This window comes from Eleutherodactylus coqui, chromosome 11 (genome assembly GCF_035609145.1).
Source record: "Eleutherodactylus coqui strain aEleCoq1 chromosome 11, aEleCoq1.hap1, whole genome shotgun sequence".
Classification (NCBI taxonomy): domain Eukaryota; kingdom Metazoa; phylum Chordata; class Amphibia; order Anura; family Eleutherodactylidae; genus Eleutherodactylus; species Eleutherodactylus coqui.
Genome location: NC_089847.1, coordinates 83,267,348 through 83,280,514, shown reverse-complemented (window position 1 = coordinate 83,280,514; position 13,167 = coordinate 83,267,348). Strand labels below are relative to the sequence as shown.

Below are 13,167 nucleotides of genomic sequence, written 5' to 3'. Positions count from 1 at the left end.
CAAAAGGGGTGGATTGGAGCAGGGACTCTGAGACCTGGCCCTGTGCTCGAATAAAATGGCTTCAAAATAGACCACAGGAACGGTGGGACCCTTGAGTCAGCATTGTATAAAGAATCTTGACATAACAACCATCATTACTGATAACATAAATAACACTGCAATTATCAACTCAGGGAATAATTTGGGTCCATTGCTTTACGAACCCAACTTTCAAACCTTCCCCCTTACATGATATTATCTCAGGGGCCTGCTGCTCGTCGCATTTTAAAAATTAAGCCAGCTCCCTTCTCCATTACAGAAATAGAGAGAAGGGAGCTATCTTAGTTATTGAAACGAGCCAAGTCAGCCAGCTCTCAGCAATGACACAGAAGGGCCATATTATGTGAACTGGTATCAGAAGCTGGGCCAGAAGTGGATGTTAGGATATTGCAGAATCGGGTAAACATTACCCCCTTCCCCTTAGACAATCCTTGTCAAGGGCTTTACAAGATTCAGAAAAAAACATGGCTACTTTATTTCAGAAACACCACCTCTTTTGTTGATAGGCTATGTCTTGTATTGCAGTTTATTTCCATACACTTAAGTAAACTCCAACTTTTGGATGGTATAGAAAACTCACTTGTATCCAGTCATTGCTGGGTATTAATGTTGTGTCTTTCTTACAGTTGCCCATTAAAAGTCTTGTTAAGCCAAAAAAAATGTAAAATAAATTATAGATTGTCAGGCTTCATTAGGTTACAATAACAATATACCTGTGTGAGTTTATGCCACAAGCCTGGATACCATATAAAACCATCATTATGGTGCGTTCAATAGATATCTCCTTAGTCTAAAAAAGCTAAATGGATTTTCCAGGCAGCGCTGGCTGTCAGTGCCAGGCTACACCAGGATCGGAGCGGAAGCTGCTGCTCTGACCCATGTAGTGGCCAGCACTCGTAATTGAATACACATCTCTTATGAAAATCAATGGGACCCTAATTGTAATTGCAGCTCACATTGGTTTCAATGAGCGCTACGAATACAATTACAAGCGCTAATCACTACACAGGGGTTGAAGCAGTGGCTTTCACTCCGACCCCGGTGTAGTCACACACTGACAGCTACCTCTGCCTGGGAAACCATTTTAAGTAGAAAGTAAAGGAAAAATTTTAGCTTCTAGTCTATACTATTATTTTGTTCCACATCTTCTGTCCTCTGGGGCACTTACAAGACTACACAGAGCTCACTATAGCAGGACATTAAAATCATTAGCTGCAGAAAGTTTTGTACAATGCCGAAAAGAGATAAATTTTGGTGTCCATGTTTGTTTAATTAGCTCTATCTAGGTCAAAAACATACAACAGATATTTAGGAACTTGGTTGAACTTAAATGATTAACGAGGAGTAAAAAATGCTTTTGAAATTGCTGTATATAAATCCTCACATAGTTATGGTAGTATGGTTGATAAGATAGGACCACCAAGTTCAAATATGAGAGAAGAGGTCAACATGAATTAGATGGGCTTTCCAAAAATAATCTATTGATGACCCAACCTCAGGATAGGTCATCAATAGTTGATCGTAAGGTTCTACCATCTGAGATCAGGTGAGTGCCGTGGCCTCTTCTGAGACATGGGACATCATGTTTATCGATCACATGGCTGCAGAGCAACTAAGTCCCATTCAAGTGAATAGAATTGGACTACCATGCGAGACACAGCCACTATACAATTTACATTGCTGTGCCTGGTATGGACTGAATCAGCTGCATCGCTCACCTGCGAACCACTGAACAGCGGGGATCCCGACCATCGGACCTTCACCAATGAACTATTAATGACCTATCCTGAGGATAGGTCATCAATAATTTAGTCTTAGAAAACCCCTTTAAGAAAAAGAGTTTGCCGGAACATATAGGAATGGAAAAATGGTCAGTCTACAGTACAGTAGTTGCTGATTGGTTATTCTATTGTCCGTTTGGTTGTATCTGCTACCGGTATATCTATTGCTCTGGTTGCTAAGTCCTTAGAACAACTGAATAGGCTTCAAAATGTTTTTAGGGTAATATGCTGTGGTGATCGTCTTACCCCTTGGCCTTTGTGATACAGGTTAGGTTAAAAGTTCCCAACATTTCATACAATAGGAAGACTCTATCTTCAACTTAAGATTTCCTCCCAAGCTCTTAAGATATTTGTAGATCCAGCACTGTTATAGTGAGAGTAAATACGTGGTGCAGAACATACACATTAGCCCTATCACTTCATTGGTGTTTGTGAAGACATTTAGCTAATAGCTTCACGTACTTCTTAATGCATTTGTTATTTTTTTAAGGGTGAAGGCTGATAAGGTGCAGATCCTGGTTGAGCAGTAGGTTCCAGGCTTTTGGATTAGAAGGAGGGGTTTCATGATGATATATAAGGTAAAAGGCTGGCATGACAGCTTTTTAACACACCCTTGGGCAGCAGTGAGGCTGCCATACAGAAAGGGTGTTTTTAGGGAACTTACAAAAGACCCCAAAATCGAGGGGTAACTATCTGGATTTGACCATGAACCTCTTCTTTCTGCTGTGCCTCAGCATTTTGCTGGCCAGCGCAGGTATGTAGCTCAAGACATTTATGGATAGCAAATACATGTCTCCCAGATTAACATACACAACCAGATATTGCAACATGCACATCACACAACTTCATCAACTCAACCTATACAACCATCTAGGATTTGCTGGCATACAATACAGATCTGAACCTGGCGACACCACCAACTTCCACTTTATGCAGCTACTGTCCACCTTGCATCACATACCGCGAATAGAAGGCTGCTCTATAGACTTCCATATTCTATATGTTTCTTCACAATTATTCTTGGCGTGTTAATCTAGGAAGCATGAAGATGTACTGGTCTATAATACATTGTGCAATGGCCCCCTTACTTCCATTTTCAATGCCCCCAATGCTTCTAAAGGAGAATTTGATGTGATACAGAGGCACTATACAGCGGCACCCAGAATACATACCATATGGCTTCATAATACAGATGGAACTCCATGTACTGCCATGCTGGCGCAGTAGACATGACTTAAATGAATCTTTTGACATAATCTGAAATAAAGTTTCAGCTAACTTTTGCTCTTCCTCCCACAGATGCAGCTCACCATTCTTCAGGTTCTTACTTTAAAGCAGGTAAAGTAGTTTAATTGACTTTCAAGATAACTTTTGTGTGAATGTAAATTGTGCTTTTAAAAGTATGAAAGTAAATGTGTTTTCTATTGGAAATATGTTCTATTTAGGCCTGGGCTGTATGAAGACGCTTTATACTGCAGCTATTTAATTTTAACTATTGAGCTACAGTTGAGGGTTAAAGGAATACAAGGAGTTGTATGCAGTCTTGTAGACTGCCGCTGTCACCCCTTATAATAATGGTTTATAGAATAAAGCTTTACTATACAGCCAGTCTAATGTTTATGGTAACTGCCTTTGTAAGGCAATGTTTACACTGCACTTGACTGCTATTGTTTTAATTGTTTTATTGTATACAAAGGACTATAACAGAGGCATAACTATAGAGGGTGCAGGGGATGCAGTTGCACCCAGGAGCCTTAGGGGGGCTTTAAGGCCACTTTTCTCTACACAGGGAGCCCAGTACTATGAATAAAGCATTATAGTTTGGGGCCCTGTTGCAGGTTTTGCATTGGGGCCCAGAAGCTTCAAGTTACACCTCTGGATTATACAGTTGTATACTTTAACTTTCTCATTCTTCCAACAGAGGTTAATGAGAAGTTAGATCCAAATTTATAGCATTAGTTTAAATATCTTCGAGTGTGTTCACACCTTTTTATTTTTATCTCATTCAATGTGAGGCCTTAGTCACACGGGCGTTTTTTCACGCGATTTGCGCATCGCATGACGGATGCGCATGCGCAAATCGCGTGACCGGCGCCGAAAAATCGGCCCAAAAATCGCCCGAAAATCTGCTCCTAGCCGCGTTTCATTAGAAACGGGCCGGAGCTGTCCAGCGCATTGCATTCAATGGAGCCGGCAATACAGCGGCTCCATTGAATGCAAGCGCTGCGGGCGTGCGCGGGGTTAATTGTCGGGAAGGGGTTAAATATATAACCCCTTACCTGCAATGCATCCTTAAATGTGAAAAAATAAAAAAAAAGGATGTACTCACCTCCTCCCGGCAGCTGGAGATCCCGGCGGTCGGCCTGCAGTGGGTGTGAAGGAGGTGTGACTCAGGCTTGCCCCTGATTGGCTCAGCGCTGAGCCAATCAGAAGCAAGTCTCAGTCACACCCATTCATGAATTCATGAATGGGTGTGACTGAGCTCAGCCTCTGATTGGCTCAGGCTGAGCCAATCAGGGGCAAGCCTGAGTCACACCTCCTTCACACCCACTGCAGGCCGACCGCCGGGATCTCCAGCTGCCGGGAGCAGGTGAGAACATCCTTTTTTTTTATTTTTTCACATTTAAGGATGCATTGCAGGTAAGGGGTTATATATTTAACCCCTTCCCGACAATTAACCCCGCGCACGCCGGCAGCCCATTGCTTTCAATGGAGCGGCTGTATTGCCGCTCCATTGAATTCAATGGGCAAACATCGTTCTTCTCTGCCACAGCTGTTACAGCTGTTCCAGCTGTGGCAGAGAAGAATGATTTGTCTTCTATATGTTCTCAATGGGGTCGGCGCTGCTGCCGCCGGCCCCGTTGAGCGCATATAGAGAAGAGAACAGGAATCGCAGATCGCAGATAGGTGCGATCTGCAATTTCTGTTCTCTAATTTATCGGACGAGCGCATAAAAAGCGCTCATGTGTCCGATACCATTGCAAAGCAATGGTTTTAAAAAGTCGCCGGACGCATGCGCATGCGCAAATCGCGGCAATAAACGCCCGTGTGACTAAGCCCTGAGAAGAGCACAAAGAAACAAAAATAAAACTTTTGCTGAAGAATTTTAAAATAACAGGATAAAACGGACAGAACCAGTCTATATCATAGATATCTGATTCTGGGTCCAGGGAAGAAGTTATGAACATGAGTTGAGATGATAATTTAGGCTACACATTCGATAGAGGTAGTCTTAGTGCCCTCTTACCTCTAGTTCAAACAAACGAACGATGACAGAGCCATTTGCTTTAACCCCTTAGGGATGAGCCTATTTTTTGCCTGAAGGACCAAGTGATTTGCATCATCATATTACAAGAGCCATAACTCACTTATACAGCCATATGAGGGCTTGTTTTTTGGGACAAGTTGTATTTTGTAATGGCACCACTCTGGGATAAATATATTGTATTGTATAACTTATATTACATTTTTTTAAAAGGGAAAGGGAAACCCACACCCAGGAATTCCACCATTGTTTGGGGGGTTTTCTTTTTACGGTGTTCACCATTCAGTAAAAATAACATGATAATTTTGTGATTTGCATCAGCAAATCACTAAAATAACAAGTTTATATGGATTTTCTTTAATCAATGTGTTCAAAGAAAAATGACTGAATCTGCATAGACCCATAACATTTTTATTTTTCTGTCATCTGAGAGCTGTGAGATCTTGTTTGTTGTGGTTTGTATTGGTACCATGTTGAGGTACACATGACTTTTGGATTGCTTTTTATTATGTTTTTTTGGAAGGTGAACAAGAGAAAAATAGCAATTCTGGCGTTAAAACATACAGTATATTGATTTTTTTTCCGCCTAGCTCTTTGTCTATCTATCATGCACATATACAGAAGGCACTTTAGGTGACTGGTATTTTGACGTTGTCTTATTTCTGTTCCCAGATTCAAGTCCAAATAATAGATTGAGTGAGTACTATATATTTGTGTGATTTTGTATTCTTAATATGTTTCTGCTTTCTTTACATGATTCTCCATTATTATAAGTAATATACTTGTTCTAGAAGACGTCTCCTTCTTATGATACTGCTTTCTTCTGGGCCTTAGCTACTTTCGGTTCCTCTATGACTACACCCTAATATATCACTTATTATATTTGCACGTGTAATAATGGGTGAATAAATATTGAAAGGGTTTTATAGTTTTGATATATAGCACTTGCCTAAAAAAGAAGTTGGTGCTTCAGTATTATAACATATCTAATTCATAAGAATTCATAAGCATTTCTATAAGTTAAAAATCCGATTTCTAAGACCCCATCCCCAGCTATTTCGAGAATAAGGATCCCCTGACTTCCATTCTGCCAAGTTATGTTGCCGGCCGAACGGCAGAAACTAGGGGAAGAAGAAATGAAGAGATAGGTTGTTCATGTGCAACTTGCTTCATTAAAATCCATAGGAGTTTTGAAAATTGTTCAACAAGCATAAACAGTCAACTATCCATCCATACAACTGTATTACTTGGCAGAACAAGTATCAGAGACCCCCATTCCTCTGGCAGGTGGGGTGCCAGGACTGGAAATGCAAAAATGCTTTAAGTGGTAAATAGAGATGAGCGAGTATACTCACTAAGGCACATTACTCGAGCGAGTAGTGCCGTAGCCGAGTATCTCCCTGCTCGTCTCTAAAGATTCGGGGGCCGGCGCGGGTGACAGGTGAGTTGCAGCGGGGAGCAAGGGGGGAGAGAGGGAGAGAGAGATCTCCCCTCCATTCCTCCCCGCTCTCCCCTGCCGCTGCCCGCCCGCTGCTGGCCCCCGAATCTTTAGAGACGAGTGGGGAGATACTCGGCTACGGCACTACTCGCTCGAGTAATGTGCCTTAGCGAGTATACTCGCTCATCTCTAGTGGTAAAGCTGCTTTAACATGGGAAACATGGAAATGTTCTCAAGATTATTAAACCACATTAAAATATAACAAAAGGCCAACAGAAAATCAAGAATAAAAAATAGCTTTAGTATTAGTAAAGAAAAAAATCACATACTATTATTTAGTTATTGTACTTTACACATGTGCTCTAGTACTGGCAGCTTCCAATATTACATGACTAATTATTGTCATTACATTTACAATAGCCAACAATCTATATTGTGTCCAAAAATATTTTAATCTCCCTTTGAATCAAGGTTTAATATTCTATAATTAAAGAGAGTTGAGAAAAAAGGGACATTGTAATGTTAAAGACATGCAATGGTTTTTAACAGCTTACCAAGAGGAAAGCATTCAAGTTTTGTGCACTGTAAATACATGTTGTGTTTTTAAGAAGATTAAAAACTTTGTCCTTTTTCAATTTAAACTCCAACTTTCCTTCCACAGACTTGTTCATTGTAGTATGAGATACCAAACAAGGGTTTGGATACAATTGGCTTGTGAATCAGTGAATTTAAGTTGACAGTGGGTGCTTGGAATGTTTGGCTGTGACTTACTGCTGTGGTAGAGGGAGAGAGGGCTGCTTAATACAGCACTAGTACACAAAACTGTTCAAATACCTCCTGCATAGACCATATACACACAATAACCAATACATATTATATGTATGAGATTTATTTTTATTTATGTATTTTATAAAAGGTAATCAGGTAATAAATAGTTTTTATTTTTCCAACCCTGTTAGTAATTAATATATCCATATTGAGGCTTTTGCTGTTTAGTCCTATATTTAATTCATATCTGGCAATGAATTGAGACATAACATTACAAAATAACCTTCGACCTTCCTTTCTATTTATCAACAGTATTTCAGCAGTATTTGATTCCACTTTCTGATGGTGAGTGCTTTCGTTTAAGGGGTATTCTTTTACACTTCAATGTCTACTGCTTAGTCTCCAAAAACTAAACTTCATATTACATTGCCTCTAATGTGCTTTATAGGCTTTTTCTAGGACTTGATTGTACCTTTGAATACATTAGTATATATCAATTTCTAACATCTGTTTTTCAGTTTTGCAAGGCCCATAAATTTATACTGACTCTCGGCACTCCAGCAAGTGCTGAGCCCATATCACTGTTTATGAGACACAACCCTTTACTTTACTAGTGGCTGTGCCTGGTATTACAGCTCATTCACTTCAATGGGATGAGGCTGCAGTAAATTGTAATACCAAGCAGAACTATTAAAATTACAGAGTTGTGTCTCGTTAATAGTGAAGTGAATATAGTGCTCACCTGAAAACCGCAGCCCCTTCAAAAATTATGATTGGTGGTGTAGACAACGGTTGAACCCCACTAATCACATATTGATGGCCCATTCTAAGGATCTGCCATCAGTTTTAAAGTCCTCAATAACCCCTCTAAATATTTCAGCATATTTTTCATTCTAAGTATCATAGGGGCTATGAAAGTCAGATCCCCATTGATCAGCAAGCCATAGGATATATCAGCAACATGTTATGATTCGCTTCAGCAAGCGATAGCATATATCATCAAGATGCCATCATTCACTTAATTAGGATAAATCCTTTAATGAAACAGGGTGGGATTGATAGTAATGTATGGGCATAAGAGATCTTACTTTGGGTTGTATCACAAAAGGCATCATCATTACCTGGTTAAGACATTTTTCTAACTGTTTTTGGCACCACTTAATCCGTATAACAATGAGTACACAAGTACAGAGTATGTGACAGCTGCTGTCCAACACAATTCAATTACTTGAGAAGTAAGCTGAACGTACATATTAGATTAATGTTGTGTAAATCCAGTGAGATCAGATGACCATATAAAGTGTACAGAGGACCTCTTAACTCTCCTCGATGGCAGATGTTGGAGGAGAAAAGAATGAGTCAGTTGGATTTCAGCATTTTGCTCCCTTTTCCCTATTCAGAATTCATGCACGCTTGTCCAAACTGATCATGCATGTACATGGGAAGGGGGGGGGGCAGAAGAGATAGCTGTCATACAAACAGCAGCCAACAATTATCGTAAATCTATTGCCATTTGTAGAAGGTGACTGAAGGTTTCTTCACATGGGACAACTGTTGGGCGCATAGGCACCTGACATCCGAACCACTGTTGCTTCTGTGCTTCCAAGCAGGAGTGATAGTCATTCTGTGAACGGAGGTGGAAGGGGCTGGAGATCGCTCTGGCCGCTCGCCTCCATTCACTTCAAGCAGAGAGTTGTTTATAAATGAATGACTGCCTGTTTACACGGGCTGATAGTTGCTTAGTTTTTAGCTTGACTAAAAACCAAGGAGCTCCGACAGGTGAGCGATTTGTCACTCAGTGCCATTTTGGCAGCTGTGTGCAGATGGGATGACTATTGCCCAAATTTGCTGTTTCCAGTGATTATTTGTGCATTTTTTTCATCATGTAAGGGTACTTTGAGCTAATAGCACACTTATCTATGGGCAGCTTAACACTAGCAATCAACTCATGGAATCCGGTCAGTAGATATGGTAAGACTCTGCATTATGTAAAATTACGCAAGCATTCAGAAATGACCGTTTGCTCACACAGTAATTCCATTATACAGGTAATTCCACACATACCGTATATGTTTACAGAGGCCGGATAATCCTTTCTAACAAAAACAGTTAAAGGGTTCAGTAACCGGAGAGTAATGTTTGTATTTACTTTTACATTTATAGGTACTGCAGATCCAATAGAAGCAGAATATGATTCTACTAATGGTACGTGGAGCTGTATCACATTAACCAGTTCATGACCTTATATTGAGACAGATAGAAAGACATGAGATAGATAGATATGAGATAGACAGACATACAGACGGACATTCTAAATAGAACCCCAGTGGCTTAAAAAAAGTTGAGACAAAGTGTTGCTTAATTGGATCTGTCCTGCAAAAGGAAACCCTGGCATTAAAATAATACGGTATTAATAATATCATAATATTAATTTATCTAGTGTTGGATAATGGCAATCATCATCAAGAGATGCAATTGAGAAGTGTTTGTAGTACATCATAAATATGTAAAACCAGCACTTCTACAGTATAGTTTGGATGAATACACTGGTATTAATAGGAGCATGTGGATCCATAGTATTCAGGGTAGATGTGGCCTGATAGAGTACCAGTAGATATTTTAATTTGGCCCGTTTTCTGACAAAATAGGGTCTAAAAGGAGACATCCCCATTTGAAGCTGATTTGAAAGTCATCACATGCTACTACGGGTTGATTCAGTAACAACGCCTTAGATTTTATTCATGATATGACTTGTGTTCACTGTAATAACAGAATAATTTAAATGTGTTGTCTAGTTTTGAAAAACCATTTTCATATACTCTTAGGAAATTCTGAGTTTGCAGAGAGGGTCACCTGTTCAGATTTGTCATCTCTTGACGATGGTGGAGAGCAGCTCCTGAGGAGCATTACACAGTTCAGCCTATTGACTTGAATCAACACTGTGTAATGTTTAATTTCTCTAGTGGTGGCGCTGTATTGAAATGGAACACTTACGGTGCTTTTAGATGGAAGTGGAGTGGACGTGAGCAAACGACTGAACCACGAATGGGTCTTGTCATTCATTTTATGCTAGCATAAAAATCATCATTGGCTCATTCACTTCTCGTTCAGTTTAAACATCGCTCATTCAGTCTTTCGCAATCGCTTATACAGCTAATGTGAAAGTCTCAACGATACTGAACGATGCTCTTTTAAATAAGCCAAAGATGTGTCTTCTGGTCTAAACATGTGGAATGACAGCAAATAAGCTAATGAGGGTGTCACTCACATGTTCATATAAAAATCGGCTCCCCTAAAAACTTCCAAACTCCCAGGTTTTCTCATAAAATACAGCTGGTGACTGGAGATCCCAGTAGTAAGGGAATGATTTGTGATCAGGTTATTGTTAAGGGACCCTTCTAACAGGAAGTGATCATGTAAAGCAGACAATCCCTTTAAGAAGCAATTAGAAGTGGACATGGACAAGTTCTGTAGAGCTTGATAGTAGGCACACCAGTCCGGCAATGCAAAAAATATATATTAGATGGTAACAGACTTTTTCTTTCCTCCAGATAATTACTTCTTTGGTGGGCTTGGAGTCGGCGCTGCAAACTCCTCAAGTTGTAAGTTTGATGCTTCCTTATAAATATAAAACTATTCAGTGTAGTAGTGTTACAGCCCAATAGTTTGACCATTTTGAGCGAGTGACTAAAACCCTCTAAAATGAACCATATAATTGTACACTGAGGTTTTCCTATCTATGGACATGTATATTTCATCTCTGCAGTGACTAATGGCAGACCACTGGAATGCAAACTTAAAAATACCATACATTGGTTGTAAACTCTAGATCTGTCCGCAAACTATTTATCATTTTTTTTAGAATAATTGGTATTTAAACAAGAATGATGATTATAGTACATTTTGGTTGTAAAGGGAACCTGTCACCTTCTTTTAGCCGGCAAAGCTAAGCTTATGGGCAGAAGGTTGGTGACTCCCAAGAAGTGCTATACTTACCTCCCCCATCGTTGCTCCGGTGTGAGTGCTGAAAGCTGCTGGTGAATGCATTTCTAAGTAGTCCACCTTTTCTAATTTTATAATGGGTGGACTACTTGGCATGCCACTCAATGCCCTACAGCAGCCGGTTTAAGCACTGACAGTGGGGGGAGGTAAGTATAACGCTTACATTCCTGGACACAGGGGGTCACCTACTTTCAGCTCATGCACTAAGCTTTAAAGAGCGATTATAGTGACAAGAGTGTAAAGATGTTAAAAGAGGCTTTGCGAAATCTCACAATTATCAAGCCTCCTCATTGGGCACTGGATTTAAACTATTTTTCCTTAACATGGGCGGAGATTTCTATTCCTCAATAATTTGGATGGAAGTGAAGTAACGCCAGCTTTGGTGACTCTTCACTTGTTACTTTTTAAATCCTGACAGCTTGATAAATCATGTTGATTGTTTTACCAGCTAAAACTACTAATACTGCCTCCTATGGGCAGAAAAATGAGTGAAAGTATTTACAGTATTGTGAGAACTTTTTGAGACAACCACACAAAATGCCACTGAAAAGTGTTCATCTTAAAGAGTGGCCTCTATAAAATGAGGACCAATATGTGTCCATACTTTATAATACTTAACCCTACTGAAATAAATGCAGTCCTCAAAGGTTAAAAAACATTCGGACATTAGTTCATTGGAGTAAATGACTTGGCTATAAAAATGTACAGCTGAGCACTGTGCATATGTAGCAGTCACATTCTAACTAATTATCACTTGTGTCTCCAGGCTCCAGTAAAGGAATTTGTTCCACATGGGGGAACAATCATTTTTTCACCTTTGACAATGATCTCTATGAGTTCAGAGGACCCTGCAACTATATTTTTGCTACTGTCTGCGACAGTAACACCCCGGACTTCAACATCCAAGTTCAGAGATCTGGTGGATCTTCAATTACAAGGATTATGATTCAGGTTGGAACTGTCAACGTGGTGGTCAGTGGAAACACAATAGCAATCATGGGAAAGTAAGTCTACAAACTTGTACGTTAAACGGTCTGTGATGCAATCGTTTATGCCCAGTTTATTGAAAGATGCAAGAAGTATTTGTCAGGACTTTTCTTACACTTACACCACTCAACCATCGTTTTACTGATTTTGTATGGTTTTATTTTTCCTAGGAAAATTAATCTGCCGTACACCACAAGTGGAATTGAAATTTTCAAAACTGGAGCGATAACAAAACTTTTTGCAAAACAAAAAGGTTTCGAGCTAACAGTGACTTGGAACAGTGACAGTAATCTTATGGTAAGTGAGATATATGTTGCCAGCAGAAATGTGGCATTGGTGGGTGCAAAGGTAGCAGTTGTACCCAGCTTGTGGTGCCTGAAGGGGCCTGAAGAAGAAAACAATAGTATTAGGATTGGCACATGGTTGGTGGGGGCTTTTTGTACATTATGCATTGGGGACCTAAATCTTAAAGAGGACTTGTCATGTCCTCATGTCAGCGGGTCTGACTGCGTAGTTAATGCAACCACGGCCACGCTAACGCTAACAATGTCTGTCTTTTCACTGTACTTCTTCCCGTTCCTCCGTATGGGCGCTTCTTAGTTTAGGTATCAATGTGTCAAGTAGGCGGTTGCCCCACTCAAGTCTGACATCACCCATTGGCAGTGAGTAGTGGAGACCACCCACCTGACACATTCACAGCCCTGGAAACTGAACCTGAGAAGAGTCTTTACAAGGGAAAGGGAGAGAATAGAGGGAAAGGAGTGACTTCCTTGGAATCAGCAGGGCTGTGGCTGCAAATGCAGCCGTACCCTGCCGACATGAGGACATGACAGGTCCTCTTTAAAGTTACACCTTGATGGTAACTTCAGACACTGGGCATGCATGAA

General features: G+C 40.2%; 1 protein-coding gene across 1 annotated transcript in view; it reads left to right on the top strand.

The window, feature by feature from the left end:
• The first annotated feature begins 2,525 nt into the window (after positions 1–2,525).
• Positions 2,526–13,167, top strand: part of LOC136581726 (mucin-2-like) — a 71,943-nt gene continuing 61,301 nt past the window's right edge. Inside the window, exons 1-3 of the mRNA XM_066582350.1 lie at positions 2,526–2,574; positions 12,060–12,297; positions 12,451–12,577. Of these exons, the coding sequence (XP_066438447.1) occupies positions 2,526–2,574; positions 12,060–12,297; positions 12,451–12,577 (414 nt within the window). The remainder of the gene's footprint in view (positions 2,575–12,059; positions 12,298–12,450; positions 12,578–13,167) is intronic.